The 24,983-nt window shown below is 52.9% G+C and overlaps 2 gene segments (V, D, J or C); both read right to left on the bottom strand.

The window, feature by feature from the left end:
- Positions 1–749, bottom strand: LOC128062200 (immunoglobulin lambda variable 1-40-like). The segment is given in 2 exon segments: positions 1–563; positions 672–749. Coding segments are annotated over 2 exon segments (429 nt in total).
- Positions 750–3,738: 2,989 nt separating this feature from the next.
- LOC128062134 (immunoglobulin lambda variable 1-40-like) overlaps positions 3,739–24,983 on the bottom strand; it is a 134,707-nt gene continuing 113,462 nt past the window's right edge. The window contains 3 exon segments of the V gene segment in view: positions 3,739–3,911; positions 5,947–6,048; positions 17,270–17,361. Of these exon segments, the coding sequence occupies positions 3,739–3,911; positions 5,947–6,048; positions 17,270–17,361 (367 nt within the window).

Genomic DNA, 24,983 nt, shown 5'->3' with positions numbered 1-24,983 from the left:
CCTAAATGGTCTTACATGAAGCAGAAGGGACTGGGAAGAGCAGCTGAGGGCGTTTTGGCTGAAAACGTGCAGTAAGTTGTGAGTACGGCCACACATTCTGGTTCTCACCGTGTGAGATGAAATACGACTTTATGTCCATTTCAGAGCTGCTGCTCCCGTGTCTGCTTGGACAGAGATGCTTCAGCCCCGGGAGGCCCATGTCTGGAGGAGAGCAGGTTTTTGTCTCACTTCCCCCCTGGCCTGGAGCACTGTGCCATTATAGCTGCTACTTTCGTAAGTTGCACAGTAATAATCGGCCTCGTCCTCAGCCTGGAGCGAGCTGATGGTCAAAGTCGCTGTGTTGCCAGACCTGGAGCCGGAGAATCGGTCCTGGACCCCCGAGGGTCGACTGCTAATATCATAGATGAGGAGTTTGGGGGCCGATCCTGGGAGCTGTTGGTACCAGCCCACATAATTACCACCCCCGATGTTGCTGCTGCTTCCAGTGCAGGTGATGGAGACACTCTGGCCCGGGGACCCGGACACGGAGGGCGGCTGAGTCAGCACAGCCTGGGCCCAGGATCCTGCAAGGGGGAGAGACAGAGATGGTGACTCGGGGGTCCAACACGATAGCGGGGAGCAAGGCCCGTGAGTCTTCCCAGGGCCCTTCCCCTGTCCCCCCATCCAGTCACCTGTGCAGAGAGCGACCAGGGTGAGGAGCAGAGGGGACCAGGCCATGGTGGACACGGTCAGGGCGTCCCGCCGTCTGTGGCCCCGCAGCTGAGCAGAGCGTCCCCACACCGCTGCTTCCCCTCTTCATGCCCTGAGAGGGGGCGGGGCCTTTCATGCAAATGACCATCCTCCCCGCCCCGCCCCCCACAATGCTCTGATCCCCTCTGGGACCTGGCTCAGCTTCCTGGGCCTGAGGGAGGCCAGTGTGTGATCAGGGGCGGGGTTGCTTGGGGCGTGGGGGTGGGAGGGCACAGCTGGGAGCCCTGAGCAGGAAGCACCAGGGAGCACCAGGGGCTGGGCTCTGCTCTCACCCCTCCAGACACTCAGGAAAGGCCTCGGAGCGCCCCCTGGTGTCCGGACCAAGACACACATCCTGACCTGCTGATAGAGCTCTTGGAGTCAGCTCTCCCCAAATTGCTTTTGAAATTCTACCCTTCAGGATGTGTTTGGATGGATAACAACAGCCAACTGTAGCTTACCGTGTAGTGCATGTGAGTGTTACTCAGTGGATGTGTGACTCTGAGATTTTAAATGAATCAAATGTGTTCATGGATTAGTAAAAATCTAAGGTCATCACTTAAAATAGATGCCTAAATTTAACTGAAGAAAATGCTGTTGTTAGGTCACTAGGCTGTGTCCACTCTGGCTCTGTTTTAATTCTGGATTGCCATGGTACTATTTCTAAAACATCATTTTCCTTGTAACCTCTGTTCTCTAAATAAGATAATTTTAAAGACTTTCTGACAGGTACGGCATCTCCACTGGGGGATTTTTATGTCGTAGCAGGACGTTCTCTCTGTGAAACAGGGCAGGCTGAGTTATCAGAGCCATGGGTCGGTCTCAGATCTGAGATGAGACACAGGACAGGACAAGGCAGATCAGCTGTTCTCGGGAACCTCAGACGTGACCATGGGGATCAAATCTGACTTAGGCGTGTTCCAGACAGAGCAGCAGCGCCGGCCCCGGGGGCAGAGCCCCACGACAGGGTTGCTTTCCCAGCCCAGGGCCCCGCAGCTTCTCCCGGGCTCACTGTTTACAGTCAGTCCCACAGCAGTTGAGTACAGACACTCCTCAGCCAGGAGTCATCTCCAGGTCTCAGGACCAGGGCTCTCTCCCCTCCTGATTCCTCACTGGATAGGCACACAGGATGGAGTGTGAGGATTCAGGGAATAAATCGGCTACTAGAGGGGTTCATGGATCCCCTGGGAAACAAGGGGACCCCGGGGAGGGGCATGGAGCAGACGAGCAGGGGTCACAGCTGACGCCAGAGATCTGAGGCTTCTCGGGAAGGAAGGGTTAGACAGGCTCAAGGAGGGGCCGAGGAAGTGAGTGTTTCAGGAAGATCTGGAGACACGGCCATGATCTTCCCACAGAGGGAGCTGGCTCCTGACCATGGAGATCATGGTCTACAGAGCTACACGGTCACTGGAGGTCTGTAGAGAGAGAGAGGCCCAGGACTGGGAGGAGAGTCGTGAGTGAGGGGAGCGGGAGGGCAGGCTGTGAGCAGAGATGAGGAGGACGGGCGCAGGCTGAGGAGAGCTGCAGGGGGGCACGGGGTGGGCTCGGGGGGCTCCTCCCCTCCTCTCTTTCTGGGAAGAGGGTGGGGACTGATGACCCCCTGACCCCTTCACCCTCCAACTCTGGGTGCTCGCCCCGGGTGCAGCTTCAGTCCCAGGAGGAGGCCTGGGGGCCGCGGCTCTGAGTCTGTCCCCTGAGAGGAAGCACCTGCTGTCCCGTCCAAGTCAGGCCGCTGAGCCCGGGGGCAGGGCCAGCTCAGGGGACCATGCGGGTGTGTTGCGGTTTTGCCAACTCGGAGCGGTAACATCGGCCCCTGGTGACGCGCTCGGGGAACGTTCACGGGGGTGGGGGGAGATTGTGCGCAAGGTGCCGCTCAATTGCTTGGTTCTCGATCCTGTCTGACTCTTTAGCGACCCCGTGGACTCTAGCCCACCAGGCCCGTCTGTCCATGGGATTGTCTAGACAAGAACACTGCAGTGGGCTGCCGTTTCCTGCTCCAGAGGATCTTCCCACCCAGGGACAGAACCCGCATCTTTTATGCCTTTCGCATTGGTAGGCGGTTCTTTACCCCTCGTGACACCTGGGAAGCCTTTGAGGAAGGAGGGGCTGCCTTTTTTCCTATCACCAAATACCTTATCAATGAACAAATAAATGAATCAAGTAATAAATATTACATGTCTTTGATAGTATACACAGAACTTCTTTATTTTCACCTATTGTATTTTCAGGTTATTCTGACTAACTTGTTCTCATGATTCTTTTTTGTCCCTTCCATTTATCTCCTTCTCCTTAGGACCCAAGAGTGTTTGTATTTGCTCATCAAATACATTTGATGTCTGTCCCTAAAAATATCTGTCACCTGATTTCATCATCTCAGGCATCTCACCGTTGATGTCTATGCTGTCTCACTTCCCTTCAATATTTAGTTTCCTGTTTCTTCATATAAGTGACAGTTTTTACTGGATCCTGGACTGTGTGGAAATTGCTTGAAGAAACTCTGAGTTCCATTTCCTTTTCCTTTAACAGGAGATGCTTCTGTGGCGGAAACTCAGGGATGTGCGTTCGCTGCCCAGTGACCCAGCAAGGGCGGTACTGGCCCCCGTGCTCTGTGCTGCCGACTCCGACCTGGGAACCGGGGGCACCTGTGTGAGCAGCTCCGTCATCCAGGGGCGTGTGACCACCCCCTGTGTGCCACTGCCCTCGGGAGGGGAGTCGGGCTGAGGGGGCAGCGGGGCTGCACTCAGGGGACACCCAGTCTGCTGGGTTCCGAGGCCTCAGGGACTCCAGGAAGGGAGGGGCAGACGCCTTGCCCCGGGAGCCCCGTGGCTGTGGGGGAAGCAGGTCTTTGTCTGCTTCTGCTCTGGCCTGAAGCACTGGGCAAATTTTCAAGCCGTCAGCCCATGAGAAACAGTAATAATCAGCGTCATCCTCAGCATGAACTGAGGTGGTCAGAGAGGCCGAGCTGCCAGACTTGGAGACAGAGAACCGATCCTGGACCCCTGAGGATCTTTAGCCGTTTTCATAGGTCAGGAGTCTGGGGGCCGATCCTGGGAGCTGTTGGTACCAGCTCACATAATAACCCCTGATTTTGTTGCTGCTTCCAGTGCAAGAGATGGTCGTCCTCTGACCCAAAGTTCGGGAAACAGAGGGCGGCTGAGTCAGCACAGCCTGGGCCCAGGATCCTGGAAGAGAGAGAGACAGAGATGGTGACTCTGGGGTCCAGACTCAAGAGCAGGGAGCAGGGCCCGAGAGTCTTCCAAGGGCCCCTCCCCTGTCCCTGCATCCAGTCACCTGTGCAGAGAGCGGCTGTGCTGGGAGGGATTGGGCGCAGGAGGAGAATGGGAAGATAGAAGATGAGATGGCTGGATGGCATCACCGACTCGATGGACATGAGTTTGAGTGAACTCCAGGAGTTGGTGACGGACAGGGAGGCCTGGCATGCTGCGATTCACGGGGTCGCAAAGAGTCGGACACAACTGCGCAACTGAACTGAACTGAACTGTAAAGTCCATCAATCAAGGGTATATGTTCACCGTCCACTGACCCAGCAAAGGGGGGTCCTGACCCCACTTCTCTGTGCCGCTGACTCCAGCCTGGGAGCCTGGGGCAACTCCTGTCAGCAGCTCCTTCCATCCAGCGGGACGCTGAGACCACTCCCTGCTTCCTGCTGCCCTCAGAGAGGGGCAGCCAGGCTGAGCGGGGCTGCGGTGCTGCAGTCGGCGGACGTTCAGCCCCCTGAGCTCCGTGGTCTCAGGGACACCAGGGTGGGAGGGATGACCGCAGTGCCCGCCACCCGCCCCCGCTTCCTATTCAGCACTGTTGATGCAGCTAGGGGGCTGGCCCCACGGTCTCCATCACTCGTCTCCCCTGGTTTCTGCTCCCCTCCCAAGCCGGTGCTGATGCCCTGGGGGATCCACGCTGAGAGGACCCCAGTCCTGTCCCTGCATCCTGGGAGGTAACACAGCATAGGGGCCTGGACAAAACCGTGAGGGGTCAGTTGAGATGTGAGGGCACGTGAGGTGACCTCCCTGCAGGGACAGGAGGGCACTCAGGTCCGAGGTCCGAGTACGTGTCAAGGTCAGAAGAAGGGGAGGTAGAGGCTGCTGACCCTGGGGACCGGCCACACGAGGTCGGAGAGGTGGACCCTCTGAAGTTATGACCACCTCCTCCGAGTGGAAGAGAAAAGAAAAGCAGGGAAATAACATCCTCTTGCTGAAACCCCAAAATCCGTTTGTTACTAAGTTTGGAGCCTGTGAAGATGCGTATGTTTCCACAGCCTCAGATTCACTCACAGGGACCTTGGCCACATTCCGCGCGTCGGCTCCTTGCGCTCCTGGCGGTGTCACTGACGGTGTTATCTTTAATTCCCTGCTCAAGTCTTGGCACTGTCAGCGGGGCACAGACGAGCCTGGCTTCTCCCCCGGTCATTCTCAGGCTGGGATGGCCTAGAAGTTCAGCCCCTCCTTGGCTGCCAAGGGGTTGGACGGGGACCTGGAGAGCTGACCAGCCTGACTCCAGGCCAGGCTCAGGCTGTGACGGGCTGGAGCCCCAGTGGCACCTCACCCCCAGCGTCATGGGGCCCTGCCCACTTCAGCCAGGAGGGGCTGGGAGACCAGGTCCCCGCACAGTGGAGCTGAGACCCCCTGCCAGGGTGCAGTTGCTGGATTTCGTCTGCCAACCTTAGAGGTCACCAAGGGTCATCATCAAAGTCAGCAAGGAGAGTCATGCTGGTTGTGCTGGGGACTCTGACTCTCAAGGTTGATAAAATGTGGACCTGATTCCCCTCCACATCATTATGGGCAGAGAGGGGGCCCCACGAAGAGCTGGACCCCCCCAAGGGAGACACAGGAGCAGGCGCGGGGCCATGGACGGCTGGAAGGAGATGGGACCCCAGAGCCCCCTCCCCACGGGCTGGTGAGCTTTTCCGCCCCCTCTCTGCCTTCCCGACTCGAAGCGCCGAGCCCTCTGAGCACAGGGGCAGGCTTGGGCAGCGCTTCCCCATGAGGGTGTACCCTGCGGCATTGCGGCTAACGTGTGCCGAGCACAGTGAGGGACGGCCTCGGCCCCGGGCTGGGCCCCGTGACGGTGAGGGCGGCGTTGTTCCCAGAGACGGAGCCAGAGAAGCGAGCAGGGACCCCAGAGGGGCGGGTGTTTGTGCTTAGAAAGCAGTTCTGGGAGCCTGGCCTGGGGTCTGCTGGAACCAGCCAGGGGAGTTACTGGTGGTGACTGACCCAGAGCTAAGGCCCCAGGTGAGGGTGACCGTCCCTCCTGGAGACACTGACAGTGCTGGCTCCTGGACCATGGTCTGAGCATCCACCCCTAAAAGGAACAAGAGAGAGACAGGGGTTGTTATGGAGACAGGGCCCTGAGACCCTGCATGGAGGTGCCCCAAGCGTGCCGAGTCTCGGCCCCTGACCTGAGCCACAAGCAAGCAGCCCGAGCAGGAGCACCGTCCAGGCCACGGTGGGGCCCCTCCCAGGACGCGGCCTCCTCACCTCCTGGGCTGCAGGCGGGGTCCTGGGCCTTTTCATGCCTCCAGCCTGTCAGGAGGAGGAGGCGCCTCATGCAAATCCCTTCCTCCTCTTCCTGCCCAGGTCACCTGAGGCCCTGGGGTGGGGGGACTTGAAGGAGGCAGATGCTGGACCTCATGCACAGCGGGGACAGCTTGGGGAGGAGCCCCTGAGAGATGGGGCGACGTCTTTCAGCAGATGTGCCCCCGTGACCTGGTGACCTCGGTCCTCTATCTACTCCCCGGAGTGTCTGAGCCTGAAGGAGGAGTTTGCAAGTCTGTCTCTCTTGCCGCAGTAATCCAGCCTTTCCCAAACCTGAGCCCTTCTTAAGAACACTCTGTCTTCTCAGGGAACCCTGCCTCCCGTCTGGGCGGTGCTGTTCCCCTCCTCCAGCCCTGAGCCGAGCAGGAGATCCCGGAGCCTGTGTCTGCTGTGAAGGGTGAGCGGTCGCCCTGGAGCACAGTCCTGTAAAGTGTCTCTAGTCCCGGCGCTGGTGAATCAGGGCTGGGGGTGGAGAGTTCCATATAGAGTCACACGGCCAGGCCTGTGGTGACAGCCTCCTGTGTTATAAAAAGCCATGCCAATGTGGAGTAGCTTCAGGGCTACTGCTAAGTCGCTGCAGTCGTGTCTGACTCTGTGTGACCCCATAGACGGCAGCCCACTAGCCTCCCCTGTCCCTGGGATTCTCCAGCAAGAACACTGGAGTGGGTTGCCATTTCCTTCTCCAGTGCATGAAAGTGAAAAGTGAAAATGAAGTCGGTCAGTCGTGCCCGACTCTCAGCAACCCCATGGATTGCAGCCCACCAGGCGCCTCTGTCCACGGTATTTTCCCAGCAAGAATGCTGGAGTGGGGTGCCATTGCCTTCTCTGTAGCTCAATAGCCGTTCAATAGACCAATAGTAGGGGGAAAGGTCACCATGTCATCATTCAATGATGATAGCTGGCAAGCTCAGTTACAATAAGGTGGGAACACATGTCTCATCATCAGAAATGGAAAAAACCCGTGTGTGAACAGGTAGGTGTGGTGACCATCGTGGACCTTGTAAAACTCCCTTCCCTGTGGTTCTGCTCTGGAGCCGAAGGGACAGGGGAGGGGTGTGGGGGCAACGAGGAGGAGAAGGAGCTCAGACATCTCAAGTGTTAACGTGTGTGGAAGAGACGGAGAAAGTCTTGTTCATCTCTTGTTTCTTTAACATGAAAAATGTTAAATACTATTCTTATTTTGTATTCACATTAGATTTGCTGCTAAAGTAGCTGTTTAATAACATTCACGTGATTTTTGTCAGAGGTGCCTGAGAACCTCAACTCATAGACGTGAAAAATATGATATTCCTAGTTAATCTTTTCTTATTATGCAAATGTACTGAAGATAGCTTTGGGAGATATGTGATTTCATATATGTCAAGTTTTTAGATGGAAGAAGTGGTCACATAAAGGGAAGGAACAAGTAAGGAAGCCACAAAAACTGACACAATACCAGTTTCCATGGTTCACTCTAAAATGTTGAAAATGCGAAATAACACAACAGGGAACACTTTTAAATGACGGGATGGTGACAGAGCGCTCTTGCCTGCATCCCTCCTCCGCTGGGAACACCCGGGCGCTCTGCAGGCAGTGGGGCAGCCTCTGCAGGGGTCTCACCCCCTGTCCAGGTGTCCCTGGAGGGCGAGGTTCCTGAAGGAAGTCCATTTTCATTGTATGACCGTCCCTCTGTCCTTGGGTGGATGTCAGGTCTGGGCACGGACCCCACGCCAGAGCAGCAGGAACTGAGAGGCGAGCCTGTGGCTCTGAGCTGAGAGCTGCCGTGTCCCCTGGGGGCCCCGGTGCAGGGCGTCACCCTCCAGTGAGGACCCTGCTGCCCACGTGGGCAAGAGCCAAGGGAGGAGGTGCAGGCTGCCTGGCCAGGACCCTGCGCTCTCAGGACCAGACCCACAGCGCCCCCTGCTGGACTCAGGCCTCCTCCTCCCCCTACTTCACAGCCTCCGGGAAGGGCTTTCTCACACTTGCAGCTGGGTCTTCCTGATGTCACCCCCAGGGCAGTAGAATGAGTCCTCTCCGTGGAGTTTGGGGCGGGTCATTAATTTTTCCAAGTAACTTTGACTTCAGGCCTTTTAATGCAATGCTGATAAATGAATTTCAGGATTTCCTAGGTCTGAGTTTGCTCTGCCCAGCGCCTGGGTTCAGTATCAGAACACAACCACCTGAACGAGGGTCCAGGATTCAAAATCCCAGAGGCCCATAGGTGGTTCCTGGTCACGATCCTGTCTGAATTTCCCTCCCGGGTTGGTGTGTGGTTGATGTTGGCTTTGCAAGGTCACCAGGGGCCACCCCGGCCTGGAGTGCACCGCTCTGTCCCTATTTCTGTCTTTCCCAAGAGGATGTGAGGTTCTCAGGGATAGCCGACCTTTCCTTGATCACTCCCAGGGGTTCTCCTTTACCCTTGAACCTGCTCCTCACAGTACTTTTTGACTCATATATTTAAAGATTAAAGATGTTTTGAGTCGAATTTTGAAAGCTTTCTATATTAAGTGCTTGATATACATGATTATAACTATAAATGGGGATCTCATCCTTGTCAGGGCTCCTCCTTTCCTGACTGAGAAACCCTTCTGACCTGTTACCTGATCTTCACTGGGCATGGCTGACATTCATTGGTTAGACTCCATAGATTTAACAGAGGTGGGTTTATAAGGTCTCTGTCCAAAATAGTGACATTTACCCAATATCATCTCAAACAAGGAACCAGGAAGGGAAAAATGGGAGAGGTCATCAGGGAAAAGAGGAGGAAATGAGCAAGTGAGGAGTCTGAGAACCATGTCCTAAGGGGAAGGGTCTCCTTCACCTGGAGAGGAGGGCTCCTAGGGTGCAGTGTTCAGAGACAGGGAGGCACCCAGCTTCCCTAAGGGTCAGGGTTCAGGGCAGAGCACAAAGCCTGGAGCAGGAGAGGGACGTGCGGGGGTGGGAGAGGCCCCTGGGGTCCAGGGCACAGATGCTGAGCTTCTGCTTCCTCAACATCCTGCCCAGAACCCGTGAGACACTGTATCTGGGCACATGGAGATGTTGCTTGTATTTGGAGAAAAGGAGTCAATTTCATGGATCCCATAAAAGGGACCAGGACGAGGGTGTGAGCCTACCTGGTACTGACAGCCCAAGTGACTGCAGAGGCCTCAACCAGCACTGGGGACATCACAGCCAGGGTCAGGGCAGTGATGGGGCCGACACGGGAGTACAGGGCAAGCTTTCATCAGACATCCCCATCACGCGGGAATTCCTGTGGCTGTGGTTAGTGATGAGCTGTGTGACACTGATGACCAGCCTCCTCATCAGGATGGGTGGGGCCCAGTGTGATCCAGGAGGGCGTGTGGTCCAACCAGCTGCAGGAGAACAGGGCCGAACCCCTGACTCCCCCAGACCTCTGTTCTAGGTCACAAAGGCAGGGCTTTGCCTGGAATCCCTTGTCATCATTGCCTGGTGGTCCCCGTGTCCTTGCTGCTCCCTCGGCAGGAGATGGTGCTCCTGGATCTGGGCTCATCAGGGGCGTCACAGGCAGAGGGACCTGGACACAACTTGGGGAGCCCCTGCTCCTGACAGGCCACAGACCACCCCAACCACAAAGTAGGAAATGCTCCGATGGGGTGGAGACAGGAGGAGGGGAGGGCAGGACAGAGCAAAACCTGTGGGTCAGGAGAGCCACTCCCGGGGTATCCCCGGTGCCCCTCACTCCTCACGCTCTCTGCTCTGCCCCTTCAGGAGCAGAGTTCTCACCCTGGGGGACGATCTGCCTGCTGGGATGGTCCACGGACTCTGCTGGAGGCGCACCTGGGAAAGGCTCCTGCTCCTGATCTCAAGTGAGGGAGCTCAGCTCCACGGCTCCTGTGATCACACGGCTGACCAGGGTGCACTTCAGTGACATCAGAATCTGCTTACATTTTCTGAGACTTCAGCAAAACTGACTGTAGAATGGGAAATAGACTTACTATGAACCAGAAGATACCTCAGGAATCCACTGATTCTGTGGAATGTATTTAAAATTCGGCAGTTCTGGAAGAACAAGGCCCTCACAGGCTGAGGTTCCTGTACTCGATCCAAATAGGTTATTACAAGGTGCAGAGCACTTCTTTTTTTACAGAGGGTTTAGGACTTGACATACCTTTATTTAAATAACAGTTTGGTCTAAATCTCAAATATATGTTCTTTTTATATTAAAATTTCATTCTCTGTATGATTTTTGGCAAGTTAATTCCAAAGATTTCACTATTTACAGGCTGAATGTTTTAGTTTTAATTTATAGTTTACAGAGAATTCAGTTTTCCTTGGAGCTCTGACATCTATATACACATCTGTTTCAGATTCCTACATGGGTACTTTTTTAAAGATATATAAATATATTTTTAAAAAGATATTTTCTGTTTGTATCCTAAAAACATGAAATATTTTAATTCTTGAAATCTGTTCCTCCAAATGAACATAATATAAAAAGTAAAGGTATGGAAATATTCATTTGAGAGTAATTCCTAGTAACAGAACTTGGAAATGTTAAAAAAACTATTCATAACACTTACTAAAGGTGGTAAGAAAAACTCTATTCAAGGTAAGAGTACTACAGTGCGGTCTTAGAATCGGGGAGAGAGATTGAGCTTAAGTCTGACTCCACCAGGGCGCAGCTGGGATTTACAGCTGAGGAACAGGGTGGGTCCACGGGGTTGCAAAGAGAGACTGGCAGCCTGAACAGCAAGGAACAGCAACAGGGTGGGTGTCAGTACTTACTAAGAGGACCCTAAGGGTGAGGCTGGGTTCTGGCTAGACTGAGAGGATCATTGCTAAGGCTAGGCAAGGCTGATAAGATACTGAGGTGAGTGATAAGGAATTTGATCTGATACTGAGGGTGGTCAGATCAAGGGTGGGGTAGTTTTTCTAAACTGACTTGGCAGATTCTGGCTAAAATTGGACTAAATGGACAGGCGCCCCTGGATAAAGACATTGCCCAAAGTTGGCAGTGCATTAATGAACTACAGCTGCATAATAATTACCCCAAACTAACAGCTTAAAATCTCAAGATTTTTTAGATCTTTACAGTCTCAAAAACGACAGAATAACCTGTTCGTTTTCAAGGCAAATTATTCAATATCACAGTAATCCAAGTCTATGCCCCAACAGTAACGCTGAAGAAGCTGAAGCTGAACGGTTCTATGAAGACCTACAAGACCTTCTAGAACCAACACCCCCAAAAGATGTCCTTTTCATTCTAGGGGACTGGAATGCAAAAGTACGAAGTCAAGAAACACCTGGAGTAACAGGCAAATTTGGCCTTGGAATGAAGAATGAAGCAGGGCAAAGGCTAATAGAGCTTTGCCAAGAAAAAGTTTTGCCAGAAAGTGAAGGAGAACTAAACAGCCTCTTAATGAAAGTGAAAGAGAAGAGTGAAAAAGCTGGCTAAAAGCTCAACATTCAGAAAACTAAGATCATGGCATCTGGTCCCATCACTTCATGGCAAATCAACGGGGAAACAGTGGAAACAGTGTCAGACTTTATTTTTTTGGGCTCCAAAATCACTGCAGATGGTGATTGCAGCCATGAAATCAAAAGATGCTTACTCCTTGGAAGGAAAATTATAACCAACCTAGACAGCATATTGACATTACTTTGCCAACAAATGTCCATCTAGTCAAGGCTATGGTTTTTCTAATGGTCATGTATGGATGTAAGAGTTGGACTATAAAGAAAGCTAAGCAATGAAGAACTGATGCTTTTAAACTGTTGTGTTGGAGAAGACTCTTGAGAGTCCCTTGGACTGCAAGGAGATCCGACCAGTCCATCCTGAAGGAGATCAGTCCTGAATATTCATTGGAATACTGATGCTGAAGCTGAAACTCGAATATTTTGGCCACCTGATGAGAAGAGCTGACTCATTTGAAAAGACCCCCATGATGGGAAAGATTGAGGGCAGGAGGAGAAGGGGATGACAGAGGATGAGATGGTTGGATGGCATCACCGACTCAACGGACATGGGTTTGGGTGAACTCTGGAAATTGGTGACGGACAGGGAGGCCTGGCGTGCTGCGGTTCATGGGGTCGCAAAGAGTCGGACACGACTGAGAAACTGAACTGAACTGAACTGAACAGCTTAAAACAATATTATCTCATGTGCTGCTGAAAGTTGGAAATCCAGGAATAATTCAGCTGAGTGTTCTGACTCAGGGTTTCATGAGATTGCCATCATCTGAAGCCTTGACATGGGCTGGTGGATTTCCTTCCAAGATGGCTTACTCACATAGCTGTTGAAACCAGCTTGCTTGCTGGCTGTTGGGAGAAAGCCTCAGTTCTTTCACCTGGGCCTCTCTACTGGGCTACCTGAGTGTTCTCAAGATACGACTAAGCTGGCTTCTAGAGTGAGTGATCCAAGAGGATGAGCAAGGAGGCTGCTCCTTATATGACCTAGTCTCAGACGCTTCATTTTCATTTCTACAATATTCTAACATTAGACGTGAGCCACTAAGTCCAGCCCACCTGTGAACGGGAGTATAAGGTCCACCCTTGAAGGAAAGGATTTGTGGACATAATTTAAAACCACGTGGTACACACATGGCCACAAACTGTTTACATACTTCTATGTCCAAACTGCATTTTCCTGCCAATGCTTTCAAAGATTTTATCCATTATAGCATTAACTTGAAGTTCAGGTCCTTGAACTTTGCCTGGAGAAGGAAATGGCAATCCACTCCAGTATTCTTCCCTGAGAAATCCCATGGACAGAGAAGCCTGGCAGGCTACAGTCCATAGTGTCATAGAGTCAGACACAACTGAGTGACTAACACCCACTTGCCTAACTAAAAAAAAACATATATATTTTTTCAAGGAACCTGCTCAGTTTTGTTTGATTCTCTCCTGTTTTAGCATTTTCTATTTTGTTTTTCTCTGGGTTCCCTGGCAGCTGTTTTTCTCTATGTTAACATCTATTATTTTCTTCTTTCTGTTAGCCCTGGATTTAGTTTGTTCCATTTTTCTAATCAGCAACTCCTGTCCCTACGTGCTGAGTCCTCTGAGCACATGAGGAGGTTTTGTTGGCACTTCCCCATGGGCTTCCATCACCGGGCACTTGTAAGTACCTCGACCCATACACAGACCACAGTGATAGTTGGCCTCATCCTCAGACTGGGCTCCCGTGATGGTGAGGACAGCTTTGTTCCCAGAGATGGAGCCAGAGAAGCAACCGGGGACCCCAGAGGGGCGGCTGCTTGTGCTGTGGGTAAGCCTGTGGGGAGCCTGGCCTGGGGGCTACTGGTTCCATTTGGGTGGGAGAGTAGGCTGAACCAGAGCGAAGGGCACAGGTGAGGATGACGGTCCCTCCTGGAGACACTGACAGTGCTGGCTCCTAGACCTAATGCAGTCTGAGCATCCACCCCCAAAAGCGACAGGAGAGAGACAGGGGTTGTTATGGAGACAAGGACTCTGAGACCCTGCGGGGAGGTGCCCCAAGGATGCAGAGTCCCGGCCCTTGACCTGAGCCGTAAGTGCGGAGCCCGAGCAGAAGCACTGTGCAGGCCATGGTGGGGACCCTCCCAGGTCGCGGCCTCCTCAGCCTCTGAGCTGGAGGTGGGTTCCTGGGCCTTATCATGCCTCTCATCCCATGTAAACCACTTCCTGCCTCTCCCTGCCCAGGTCACCTGATGTCCCCTGAGGGGTGAGTCTTGAAGGAGACAGATGCTGGACCTCACCCAGAGCGGGGACAGCATGGGGAGGAGACCCTGAGTGATGGGGTGACAATCTTCCCCTAATCAGCCCCCTACCCCCACGTCCTTCGTTTCTCAAACCTGCATCCTTCCCTGCAGATGTGAACCTGAGTCATAATTGGATGTGCTCCCCCTCTTGCCCCAACGATCCTGTTCACCCCAACACCACGCTCCCCTGTGACTGTGAACCTCTCTTCCCTCCCCAGTGGAATCACTTCCTGCTCCTTGTGCGGAGGGTACTGCTTCCTCCAGCAGGAAACCCAACAGGAAACCACAGAGTCATATGTGTTCTGTGAAGGGACAGGGGTCTCCTCACCACACAGGCTATGGAACCCCTGCCGGCACAACCATCCAGTGCATCAGGACAGGGGGAGTCGCCACTCACACCTGCCCCGGGCGTGGGGAGATAGCTATCCTGTGCTCAGAGAAACCATCAACAAACCAAGCATCAATGTACCTGCAGATTTTTAGAAGAAAGTTAACAATGCAATCATGACATTGAGATTCTTCCAAAATGTCAGATGAAAATAAGAGAAAAAGACATGACTCAAAATCAGAAATTGAAATGATACCGTGTCTAAACAACTGGGCATGTGTATCATGGAGTGTTCTAAATTCCCTTTCCCCTAAGTGGCCTTACATGGAGCAGAACAGGGAAGGGCAGGTGAAGGGGGTTAGGATGAAAACTTGTGCAGTTGTTGTGAAGTACGACCACAACATTCTTGTTCTCACCGTGTCAAACGAAATAAAATATTCTGTCCATTTCGGAGCTGCTGCTCCCGTGTCTGCTTCACACAATGTGCTGGTCCTTGTGTTCTTTTCTCATCCTCTGTGTCTGAGGCCCAGACTCACATCATACAAAGGTCTGCATTCGTTGATTTGGAGCCTATTAAGCAAATTCTGAAATTGACGGGAATACCAGACCACCTGACCTTGAGAAACCTATATGCAGGTCAGGAAGCAACAGTGAGAACTGGACATGGAACAACAGACTGGCTCCAAGTAGGAAAAGGAGTACGTCAAGGCTGTATATTGTCACCCTGCTTATAGAACTTCTATGCAGAGTACATCATGAGAAATGCTGGGCTGGAAGAAGCACAAGCTGGAATCAAGATTGCCAGGAGAAATATCAATAACCTCAGATATGCAGATGACACCACCCTTATGGCAGAAAGTGAAGAGGAACTATAAAGCCTCTTGATGAAAGTAAAAGAGGAGAGTGAAAAACTTGGCTTAAAGCTCAACATTCAGAAAACGAAGATCATGGCATCTGGTCCCATCACTTCACGGGAAATAGATGGGGAAACCATGGAAACAGTGGCAGACTTTATTTTGGGGGGGCTCCAAAGTCACTGCAGATGGTGACTGCAGCCATGAAATTAAAAGACACTTACTCCTTGGAAGAAAAGTTGTCACCAACCTAGATAGTATATTCCAAAGCAGAGACAGTACTTTGCCGACTAAGGTCCGTCTACTCAAGGCTATTGTTTATGTATGGATGTGAGAGTTGGACTGTGAAGAAGGCTGAGTGCCGAAGAATTGATGCTTTTGAACTGTGGTGTTGGAGAAGACTCTTGAGAGTCCCTTGGACTGCAAGGAGATCCAACCAGTCCATTCTGAAGGAGATCAGCCCTGGGATTTCTTTGGAAGGAATGATGCTAAAGCGAAACTCCAGTACTTTGGCCACCTCATGCGAAGAGTTGACTCATTGGAAAAGACTCTGAGGCTGGGAGGGATTGGGGGCAGGAGGAGAGGAGGACGACCGAGGATGAGATGGCTGGATGGCATCACCGACTCGATGGACATGAGTTTGAGTGAACTCTGGGAGTTGGTGATGGACAGGGAGGCCTGGCATGCTGCAAAGAGTCGGACACAACTGAGCGACTGAACTGAACTGAGCTGACGGAACTGAAATAACCCCAGGCTGCATCCACTACCTATGGGGGAAGGGAAGGCATGGAACACGTCTTTTTTTTTTTTTCATTTTAAGAAAAAAGTCATCAATGTATCAAGACCTTAGCATGTTATATTGTAAAAGCACCAACTATTCTCATATTGGAATCTGGTGACAATAATTTGTGGAAACTCCACAAATCAGGAGCAAAGTGAATTTGATCTCCATAACAAGAATTCAACATCATGTGGCAAGTGTTAGACAAAGATATTGAACGGGAAGAATCAATGGTGATTCTTAGCAGTGAGGGCCATGGAGAGGCAGTAGTTCCCAAAGACCCGAATGGAAGACGCACCTTAGATGCTCCCGTGGCGGTGCAGCAGTAACCAAAGTGATCTCCCCTGTGAAGAAAAAGCACAGGCGTTCACGTTGAGGGCCGATCAGAGGTGTCAGAGCTCTAGAAACTCCAGGCAATGGGCAGATGCCCCAGTGATGGAGATTAAAGGCTCCCGAGTCAGAGTTCAGGTCTGAGATGACCTCAGTCAGACCCCAACCTCAGCCCCTGAGCTTCAGGGCAAAGAGACACTGTGTCCCTAGGGATGGGGACACGAACTTCCTGTTTCCTTTGAGACCTTCTCCTGGGAATGGGCTGCTGGAGGGACTTTAAGGACAGAGGGGACAGGAAGAGGCTCCATGCCCAGGCAGAGCCCCTGGATGACCCGGAGTCAGGGTGATAGCAGCAGCAGCAGGTCAGGCCAGACGCTGAGCAGGAAGCTGCTGGGCGGCCCCACCTCCCCAATGGAAAGGAGTCCTGGTCTAGTTCCACAAGCCTGGAGCTCTGGGGGAGCCTGAGAGGCTGTCACAGAAAAGGCGGGAGCAGCATCCTGGGCCTCAGCTCAGCCCATAGACGGCCAAGGAGCCCCAGCTTCAGATTTGAGACCTGGAAAATGAGCAGAGCCCCCGAGACCTGAAATGGAGCAGGGATCCCCAGGGGTCCACGACTAGCATCAGAGAGAAGGAGAGCTGCTGGGCCCAGCACACATACTGGACACTCTGAAGAGTCCAGAATCAGACAGGATTGTCCTGTGTTTCTCTGGTTCTGACCTGACCCATCAAGGACTCTATCCCCAGGGCACCCGCCCTTGGCACTGGGGATTTCTGCTCAAGTTGAGAAAATTAGACAATGCGTTGCTGCCAAAGAAAGCTGCGGAAGGGGTGAATTAAGAAAGATGTGAACAGATTTTTCTGGATCAAGTTCCCTGGTGTGACTCTGGACCCAGTCTTAGGCCAAAGAGACAAATGAAACAGCTGCCTTTGCAGAGGATGTTTCTGCCCCCAGAGCCCTGAGTCTGAGAGGACAGCAGGTTTTCGTCTCACTTCCCCACTGGCCTGGAGCACTGTGGTACCACTGCTACTACTGTCATAAGATGCACAGTAATAATCGGCCTCGTCCTCAGCCTGGAGTGAGCTGATGGTCAGAGTCGCTGTGTTGCCAGACCTGGAGCCGGAGAATCGGTCGGGGACCCCCGAGGCTCGACTGGTTGCACCATAGATGAGGAGTTTGGGGGCTGATCCTGGGACCTGTTGGAACCAGCCCACATAATTACCATATCCAACGTTGCTGCTGCTTCCAGAGCAGGTGATGGAGACGCTCTGGCCCAGGGACTTGGACACAGAGGACGGCTGAGTCAGCACAGCCTGGGCCCAGGTTCCTGGAAGGGGGAGAGACAGAGATGGTGACTCGGGGGTCCAGACACGACAGCGGGGAACAAGGCCCTTGCGTCTTCCCAGGGCCCTTCCCCTGTCCCCCCATCCAGTCACCTGTGCAGAGAGCGACCAGGGTGAGGAGCAGAGGGGACCAGGCCATGGTGGACATCTCGGCGTCCTGCCGTCTGTGGCCCCACAGCTGAGCAGAGCTCCCCACCCCGCTCCTGCCCCTCTTCATAGCCGGAGAGGGGGCGGGGCCTCTCATGCAAAAGCCCGTCCTCCCCGCCCCGCCCCCCAGCTCTCTGACCCCCCAGCTCTCTGACCCCCACCAGCTCTCTGCCCACCCAGCTCTCTGACCCCCCAGCTCTCTCCCCACCCAGCTCTGTGACCCCTCCCTGGGCCCTGCTTCCTGTCCCTGTGCCTGAGGGGGGCAGGGTGTGGACTGGGGCGGGGCTGTGGGGGCCCAGGGCCGGGAGGTCCCATCCAGGCGCCCTGAGCACTGGTTGCCTGGCAGTGCCAGGGCCTGGGCCCCGCGCTCACCCCACTAACCAGCTCAGGAGTGGCCCTCGCGCGCCCCCTGGTGTCCAGGCCCGGACTCGCTCCCTGTGCCCTGTTGAGCGGAGCCCTCAGGGACAGCTCCTGCCCCTGCCCTGGGCACTGTCCCCGCCTCAGAGCCAGTTCAGGGGCCTCCTCTGTGTCCGCTGTGACCTCAGGCCCCTGTGTGCCCCCCTGAGGCCCCTCAGGCCGAGTCTGTCCACGTCTCGCTGGGCTGCTCGGGGTCAGGACTGAGAGGGCTTCTGGGGCACAGGTTCCTCTCCATCAGGATGAGGTCAGGGCAGTGCTGGCCCCGGGGAGGCCCGTCCCCTTCTGGGCGGGAGAGCGGGTCCCTCCTCTGTGCGTCCCCTCCCTGGTGGCCGGAGCCCTGCTTCCTCTGTGCGTCCCCTCAGCCGTGAGGAGGGGGCCCTTCTCTGTGGAGGTGGGAAGGTGCAGGGGGAGAGGCCGGGGGTGGGACTCTGGATTCCTGAGTGTCTGGATCTTCACTGTGTGAGGCTTTCCACACGGTGCACTCCCGTCGCTGTGTCCCCTCTTACGAAGTGACCCCTACTGGGCGTCTCTGCTGCAGGCACAGGGCACAGGCTGCAGGGAGCAGGGCTGTGATCCTCATGGCACTTTTTATTGAGACTCTGAAAGGCCCTGAGCAGCGTCTGTTCCCAGGGAGCCTGATACGTGGTGGGTGGTAGGACCAGTCGTCCCAGTCAGTGGCTCCGAGAAAATACAGTTAAGGGGAAGTCTGTCTGGAGAAGAATGGCCCGACTGTGGTCTGTCATGCGCTGCACGAGTGTGTTACACTGCAGGTGTGACTGTGAGACTTTTATAAATATGTATTTGTCTGTTTGTCTGGGTGGTGTCTTCACTGTGGCTTGTGGTATCTTAGTTACCCAACCAGGGATGAAACCAGGCTGACTGCACTGGGATCGTGGAGTCTTAGCCACTGGACCCCCTGGGATTCCCTGAGACAGTAAATGTGTGAAACTATGTTAATGGATTAGTGAAAATTTTAAGGTCATTACTTTAAATACGTGCATGAGTTTAATTGAAGGACGATCTATGCTTATTTCAATTTTTCATTGATAAGACTTCCATATCTGAAATATAATTATCTTTGTAAGTTTATTTTCTTATTTGAAAATTTTTATTAAAATTAAGTAAAAGTTAATTTTTACCCAGATACTTGCATTATTAATTTTGGGGGGTCTGAGTGAAGCAGAGCAGGAATCAGCCTCTTTCTGCCACTTATAGCATCTCCACTGCAGGATTTATATCTCTGATTCGGAAGATGTGTGTCAAAACATGGCAATCTGCGTGATCAGAGCCATGGGTGAGTGTCAGATCTGAGATGAGGGGCAGTACGTGACAGGTCAGATCTGTTGTTCTCTGGAAGCTCAGAAGTGACCACAGGAGGTTAACTGGAGTTAGACACGGTCCAGGCAGAGCAGCAGGGACAGCTGCGTGAGGGAGGGCACAGGGCCGCTGTGGGCCTGAAGCCCCTGGTAAATACCAGTGTTTTGGTGACAGTAGCAATTATAGTCAGCCGCATCCTGAGTCTGCAGCCCAGAGATGAGCAGGAGCCCTTCATTGGCTGAGGCAGCCTTGGATCCAGAGAAGTGACTGGGGACCCCAGAGGCCTGGGGCTTATTGGAGTCTGACTTGAACACCAGGAGGTCCTGGGGAGGGCTCCCTGGCTTCTGCTGGAAACAGGATATTTGCTAGCCACCGACATTGGCCCACTGTGCAGGGTGCAGTCTGGGAGTCTGGCTGATGCTCCCGGAGATGCCCAGAGGGAGGCCGGCTGAGTCACCTCAGGCTGGGAGAGGGAACCTGCAGACACAGAACAGGGGGGAGATGGGGCAGGGGCTGCAGGAAAACCATCGAAAAAGCCGGGATATCGCACTTTCCTGGGCTTCCCTGGCGGCTCAGCTGTCAAACAACCTGCCTACAACTCGGGAGACCTGGGTTCCATCCCTGGCTCGGGAAGATCCCCTGGAGAAGGGAAAGGCTACCCACTCTAGGATTCTGGCCTGGAGGATTCCATGGGCTGGACAGTCCGTGGTTTCACCAAGAGCCGGGCTCGACTGGGAGCCTTTCACTTTCACATCATACTTTCCCAGGAAGGTACGACTTTGGTCTCGTAGAAAATATAAGTAAAGAGATGACATTTTTCCAGGAAAACCTGGAAATTTTATCATTGAATTACCCCACAAAAGACATAATATAAACTTTTTTACCAGAAATATCTAACAAAATAGCTAGCAAACTCCAGCAACTACTTGTTACCATAGATTCGCTTGGTATGTTTATTTTATAAAACATTGCAAATGATGTAAAATTTCCTAGTTCTTCGAGAAAGCAGTTTAAGTGGTGGACATTCACCTGAAAATAAAACACATAACTGGGAAGATTATAAATCACTCTGGTTAAATAGTGATCCAAATACTCTAACGAAAAAGTTAATACAGTAATTCCATTATCAGATCAAGTGTTAGTTTTCTGTATACGTTTGCTTTATAGGAAGACATTTTAAAAATAAATTTAACACCAATAATATCAAAAACCACATTAACACAGGAACAAAAAACACACTTGTAATATCCTGATACACACTCATCACACACCTAACTGCACACAGGTCGCCCTGCGGGGCCCCTGCCCACAGCTGTGCCTGTCCTCTGCACAGACTCTCCCAGGAGCCACTTCTACTTGGAGCCACATTCTGACTCCTCACGTTTCCGCATCTTCTCTCTGACCCAGACTTGGCAAAGGCTCCACATGGATGAGAAGGAGGGACCAGAACCTGAACTGGCTGGTTAGGTTACCAGGACCAGAAGCTCCCAGGGGACAGACCTCAAAGGGAATAGGGACCCCCCATCAGGGAGGACAGTTTGCACAGGCTTCTGGATCTCCGAGTGGTTTCCCTGTTTTTGGGCCTGACAACCCCTCTGGGACACTGCATGGTGCCTCCTACTGGCCCTGGGCACCTCCTCTGGCCCCTGGGATGTCCCAGCCTCCACGCAGAGTGCTTGACCTAGAAAACGCGGCGGAAGCATAGAAGCTGGTCACTTGGGTGATCTGTTAATATGGGGCAGACACACATCATAGCGGACAGGGATGGGGGTTTTGTTTCATACACACTTGTCACTGGGTAAAAAATTCTGTTGAAATTACAAAAATCCTTGAAGAGCAGCCTCGTGAATCCCCTATATCCTCACCCAGGATCGACCCTCTTCAGTGTGATTTCCCTCTTTCAGTCTTCCACTCCTCTTAGCCCTCATCTTCCCTCATCGCTGAAAGGCAGTAAAGCCCTCAGCACCATCACTTTCCCTGGGACACTCTTTACTACATATCGCATGTGCACCCGAGCAACCAATTCCAACCACTGTCAGAAGGATCCATCTGATGTTTATTTTCCCCAGTGGTGAGCTAAGCGAAGGCTCTGTGTGCTGAGCTGCTTCAGTCATTTGGGACGCTTTGAGACCTCATGGACTGTAGCCCACTAGGCTCCTCTGTCCATGGGATTCTCCAGGCAAGAATTCTGGAGTGGGTTGCCAGGGGGTATTCCCAACCCAGAGATCGAATGCACGTCCCTTACCTCTCCTGCATTGGTAGGCAAGTTCTTTGCCACTCGCTTTCCCACCTGGGAAGCTCCACGTGAATGTTGTACAGACTGATAAGGGGATCAGGGGATGCTGTTCTGCAGCTTTGAAGTTCACGACATCATATGTGTCACTGAACTTTGGTCTAGAGTGGCTTACATTTTACAGACCTGGGGAACATTTGCTGTGGACCAAGACCAGGAAGGTTGTGCAAAGACAGACCTTCCTCTCAGACAGGTGCTGAGTTATGAGAATACTTGATGAGGTGGCAACTCTCGAGGCAGGTCAGGAGGCACCCTCTAAACTGTGGGTCTGGTGATGGGAGGGGAGGGGGCGGGGCCACCACTGGGGTTTCTGTCTCACTTCCCTGCCCGTGTCACTGTGGGTTACACGAAGCTGCTCCCACTGCCATGGTCTGCCCCACAGATGTAGTCAGCCTCGTCCTCCTCCGGGACGTTCTAGAAGGTCAGGCACCCTCAGGCCAGAGCCCGAGCCTGAGAAGCAGTCAGAGATCCCATCCCACTTGAATCCAGCAACACCACTGGTGCCCACTCGCATCAGGAAATGGGGACCCCTCCCTGGGACCTTGTGGTGCCAGCCCACATAGTAGCTGCTGTAGCCGCTGCACAGGGTGCAGGTGAGCTTGGCCGAGGCTCCCAGGGAGGCAGATGCACAGGGCAGCTGCGTCAGCACAGGCTGGGAGAGGGACCCTGAAGCACAGCACCCTGTATGTCCTGAGGAAGGACAGGGAGGTCCGTTTCCTGCATGTGGTGGGAGTGGTCAGGGAGGGGGAGTCAGGGTGCTGAGGGCTGTCCTGACCTGTGCAGTGAAGGAGGGGCGTCAGGAGGGAGAGGGGAGTCCAGGCTGAGGTGCAGCCGCCCCGGAGCTCTGCTGAGGCTGCTACTGCCCGTCTCTCATGCCCCCAGGCCCAGGAAAACGGGCCCCTCATACAATGTGCCCCTGTCCTCTGACCCACCAAACCCCTCCCTGAGTTCTGTGTGTCCCCCAGGGTTCAGTATCACATCTGGGAGGGTGACCTGAGCTGGGTCTGTCCTGGGGCTCCCCAGGGACACAGAGAGGACCCATACCTGAGAGTCTGATTGCTGAGGCTTCTGCAGAAGGGAGACGTCGGAGGGATTCAAGGGGAGGACGAGGAAGTGAGGGTCCCATTCAGGAAGATCAGAAAACATGTCCACGACTTTTGACAAAGTGAACTTGATCATGCTGGAGGAGGTCACGGGGTGCAGGGTTGTAGAAAGAACGGAGGCCAGGACTGGGAAGGAAAGCCACGAGTCAGAGGAGGAGGGGCAAGGGAGGGAGGCACTTAGGAAAGAGCTGAGGAGGGGCAGGAGGAGACTGAGGGGAGCTGAGGGGTGCGTGGGACTGGGATCTGGGCGCTCCGCCCCTCTTCTGATCCTGGGGAAGAGGGTGGGGCCTCATACGCCCCTGAGCCCAAAACCCTCCAGCTGTCACTCATGGGCCCCCTTTGCAGCTTCACTCCCAGCAGGAGGCCTGGGGGTTCAGGGCTCTGAGTCTGTCCCCTGAGAGGACGCACCTGCTGTCACGTCCAACTCAGGCCAGTGAGCCTGGGGACTCATGCAGTCAGGGGACCATGTGGTGTGTTCAGGCTTTGCAAGTTCGGAGCAAGTGCAGGGCGCCCCCTGGTGACGTGCTCGGGGAATGATCATGGTGGGGAAATTGCGAGGAAGGAGGGGCAACTGCCTTTTCTCAGGTCATCAAATACTCCAACAAGGAACAAATTCATTAAATGACACTAAGTATCACACGTCTTTGAGCTCAACAGATGAGTTTCCTTTTTACTTTCACCTGCTGTATTTCCAGGTTTCCGCCTACTGTGTGCTCGCGGTGGTGCTGGTTTAGCTGCTAAGCCGCATGCCCCACGCTTGGGACCGCCGTGGTCTGCAGCCGCCAGGGTCCTGTGCCCACGGGGCTCTCCAGGCAAGAACACTGGAGTGGGCTGCCATTTCCTTCTCCAGGAGATCTTCCAGACCCAGGAATCGAACCTGGGTCTCTTGCATTGCAGGCGGATTCTTTACGGACTGAGCCATGAGGGAAGCCCCACTTTGTTCTCATAACTGTATTTTTTGCATTTATTTCCTTTCCCCTTTTCCCCCAAAGTGCTTATGCTTCCTCATCAAATAGATTTGATGATTGTTCACTGCAAATATCTGTCACCTGATTTTATCATCTGAGTCATCTCAGCGTTGATGTCTATATAAGCCTCTTTCCCATCGTTACATATTTTCCTGGTTCTTGGTACCGGTGATATTTTTTACTAGATCCGGGACTTTGGGGATGAGAGAGTCATTTCCTAGGTAGGTTGATAAGAAGTCTAGGGGTCCCCAAGGAGAGAGAGTTCTGGAATTCTAAGGAGGAAGAAAAGACAAACTTTTATTTTCCTCTAATTTCTTTACGATTATATAACAATATTGTTTCCACTCTTTCCTGATCTATTTCCCATGAAGTGATGAGACCAGATGCCATGATGTTTGTTTTCTGAATGTTGAGCTTTAAGCCAACTTTTACACTCTCCACTTTCACTTTCATCAAGAGGCTTTTTAGTTCCTGTTCACTTTCTGCCATCACAGTGGTGTCATCTGCATATCTGAGGTTATTGATATTTCTCCCGGCAATCTTGATTCCAGCTTGTGCTTCTTCCAGCCCAGCGTTTCTCATGATGTACTCTGCATAGAAGTTAAATAAGCAGGGTGACAATATACAGCCTTGACGCACTCCTTTTCCTATTTGGAACCAGTCTGTTGTTCCATGTCCAATTCAAACTGTTGCTTCCTGACCTGCATACAAATTTCTCAAGCGGCAGGTCAGGTGGTCTGGTATTCCCATCTCTTTCAGAATTTTCCACAGTTGATTGTGATCCACACAGTCAAAGGCTTTGGCATAGTCAATCAAGCAGAAATAGATATTTTTGTGGAACTCTCTTGCTTTTTCCATGATCCAGTGGATGTTGGAAATTTGATCTCTGGTTCCTCTGCCTTTTCTAAAATCAGCTTGAACATCAGGAATTTCAAGGTTCATGTATTGCTGAAGCCTGGCTTGGAAAATTTTGAGCATTATTTTACTAGCATGTGAGATGAGTGCAATTGTGTGGTAGTTGGAGCATTCTTTGGCATTGCCTTTCTTAGGGACTGGAATGAAAACTGACCTTTTCCAGTCCTGTGGCCACTGCTGAGTTTTCCAAATTTGCTGGCATATTGAGTGCAGCACTTTCACAGCATCATCT

Source organism: Budorcas taxicolor, chromosome 17, assembly GCF_023091745.1.
Source record: "Budorcas taxicolor isolate Tak-1 chromosome 17, Takin1.1, whole genome shotgun sequence".
NCBI classification, from domain to species: Eukaryota; Metazoa; Chordata; class Mammalia; order Artiodactyla; family Bovidae; genus Budorcas; species Budorcas taxicolor.
This window is presented reverse-complemented; position numbering and strand designations above follow the sequence as displayed.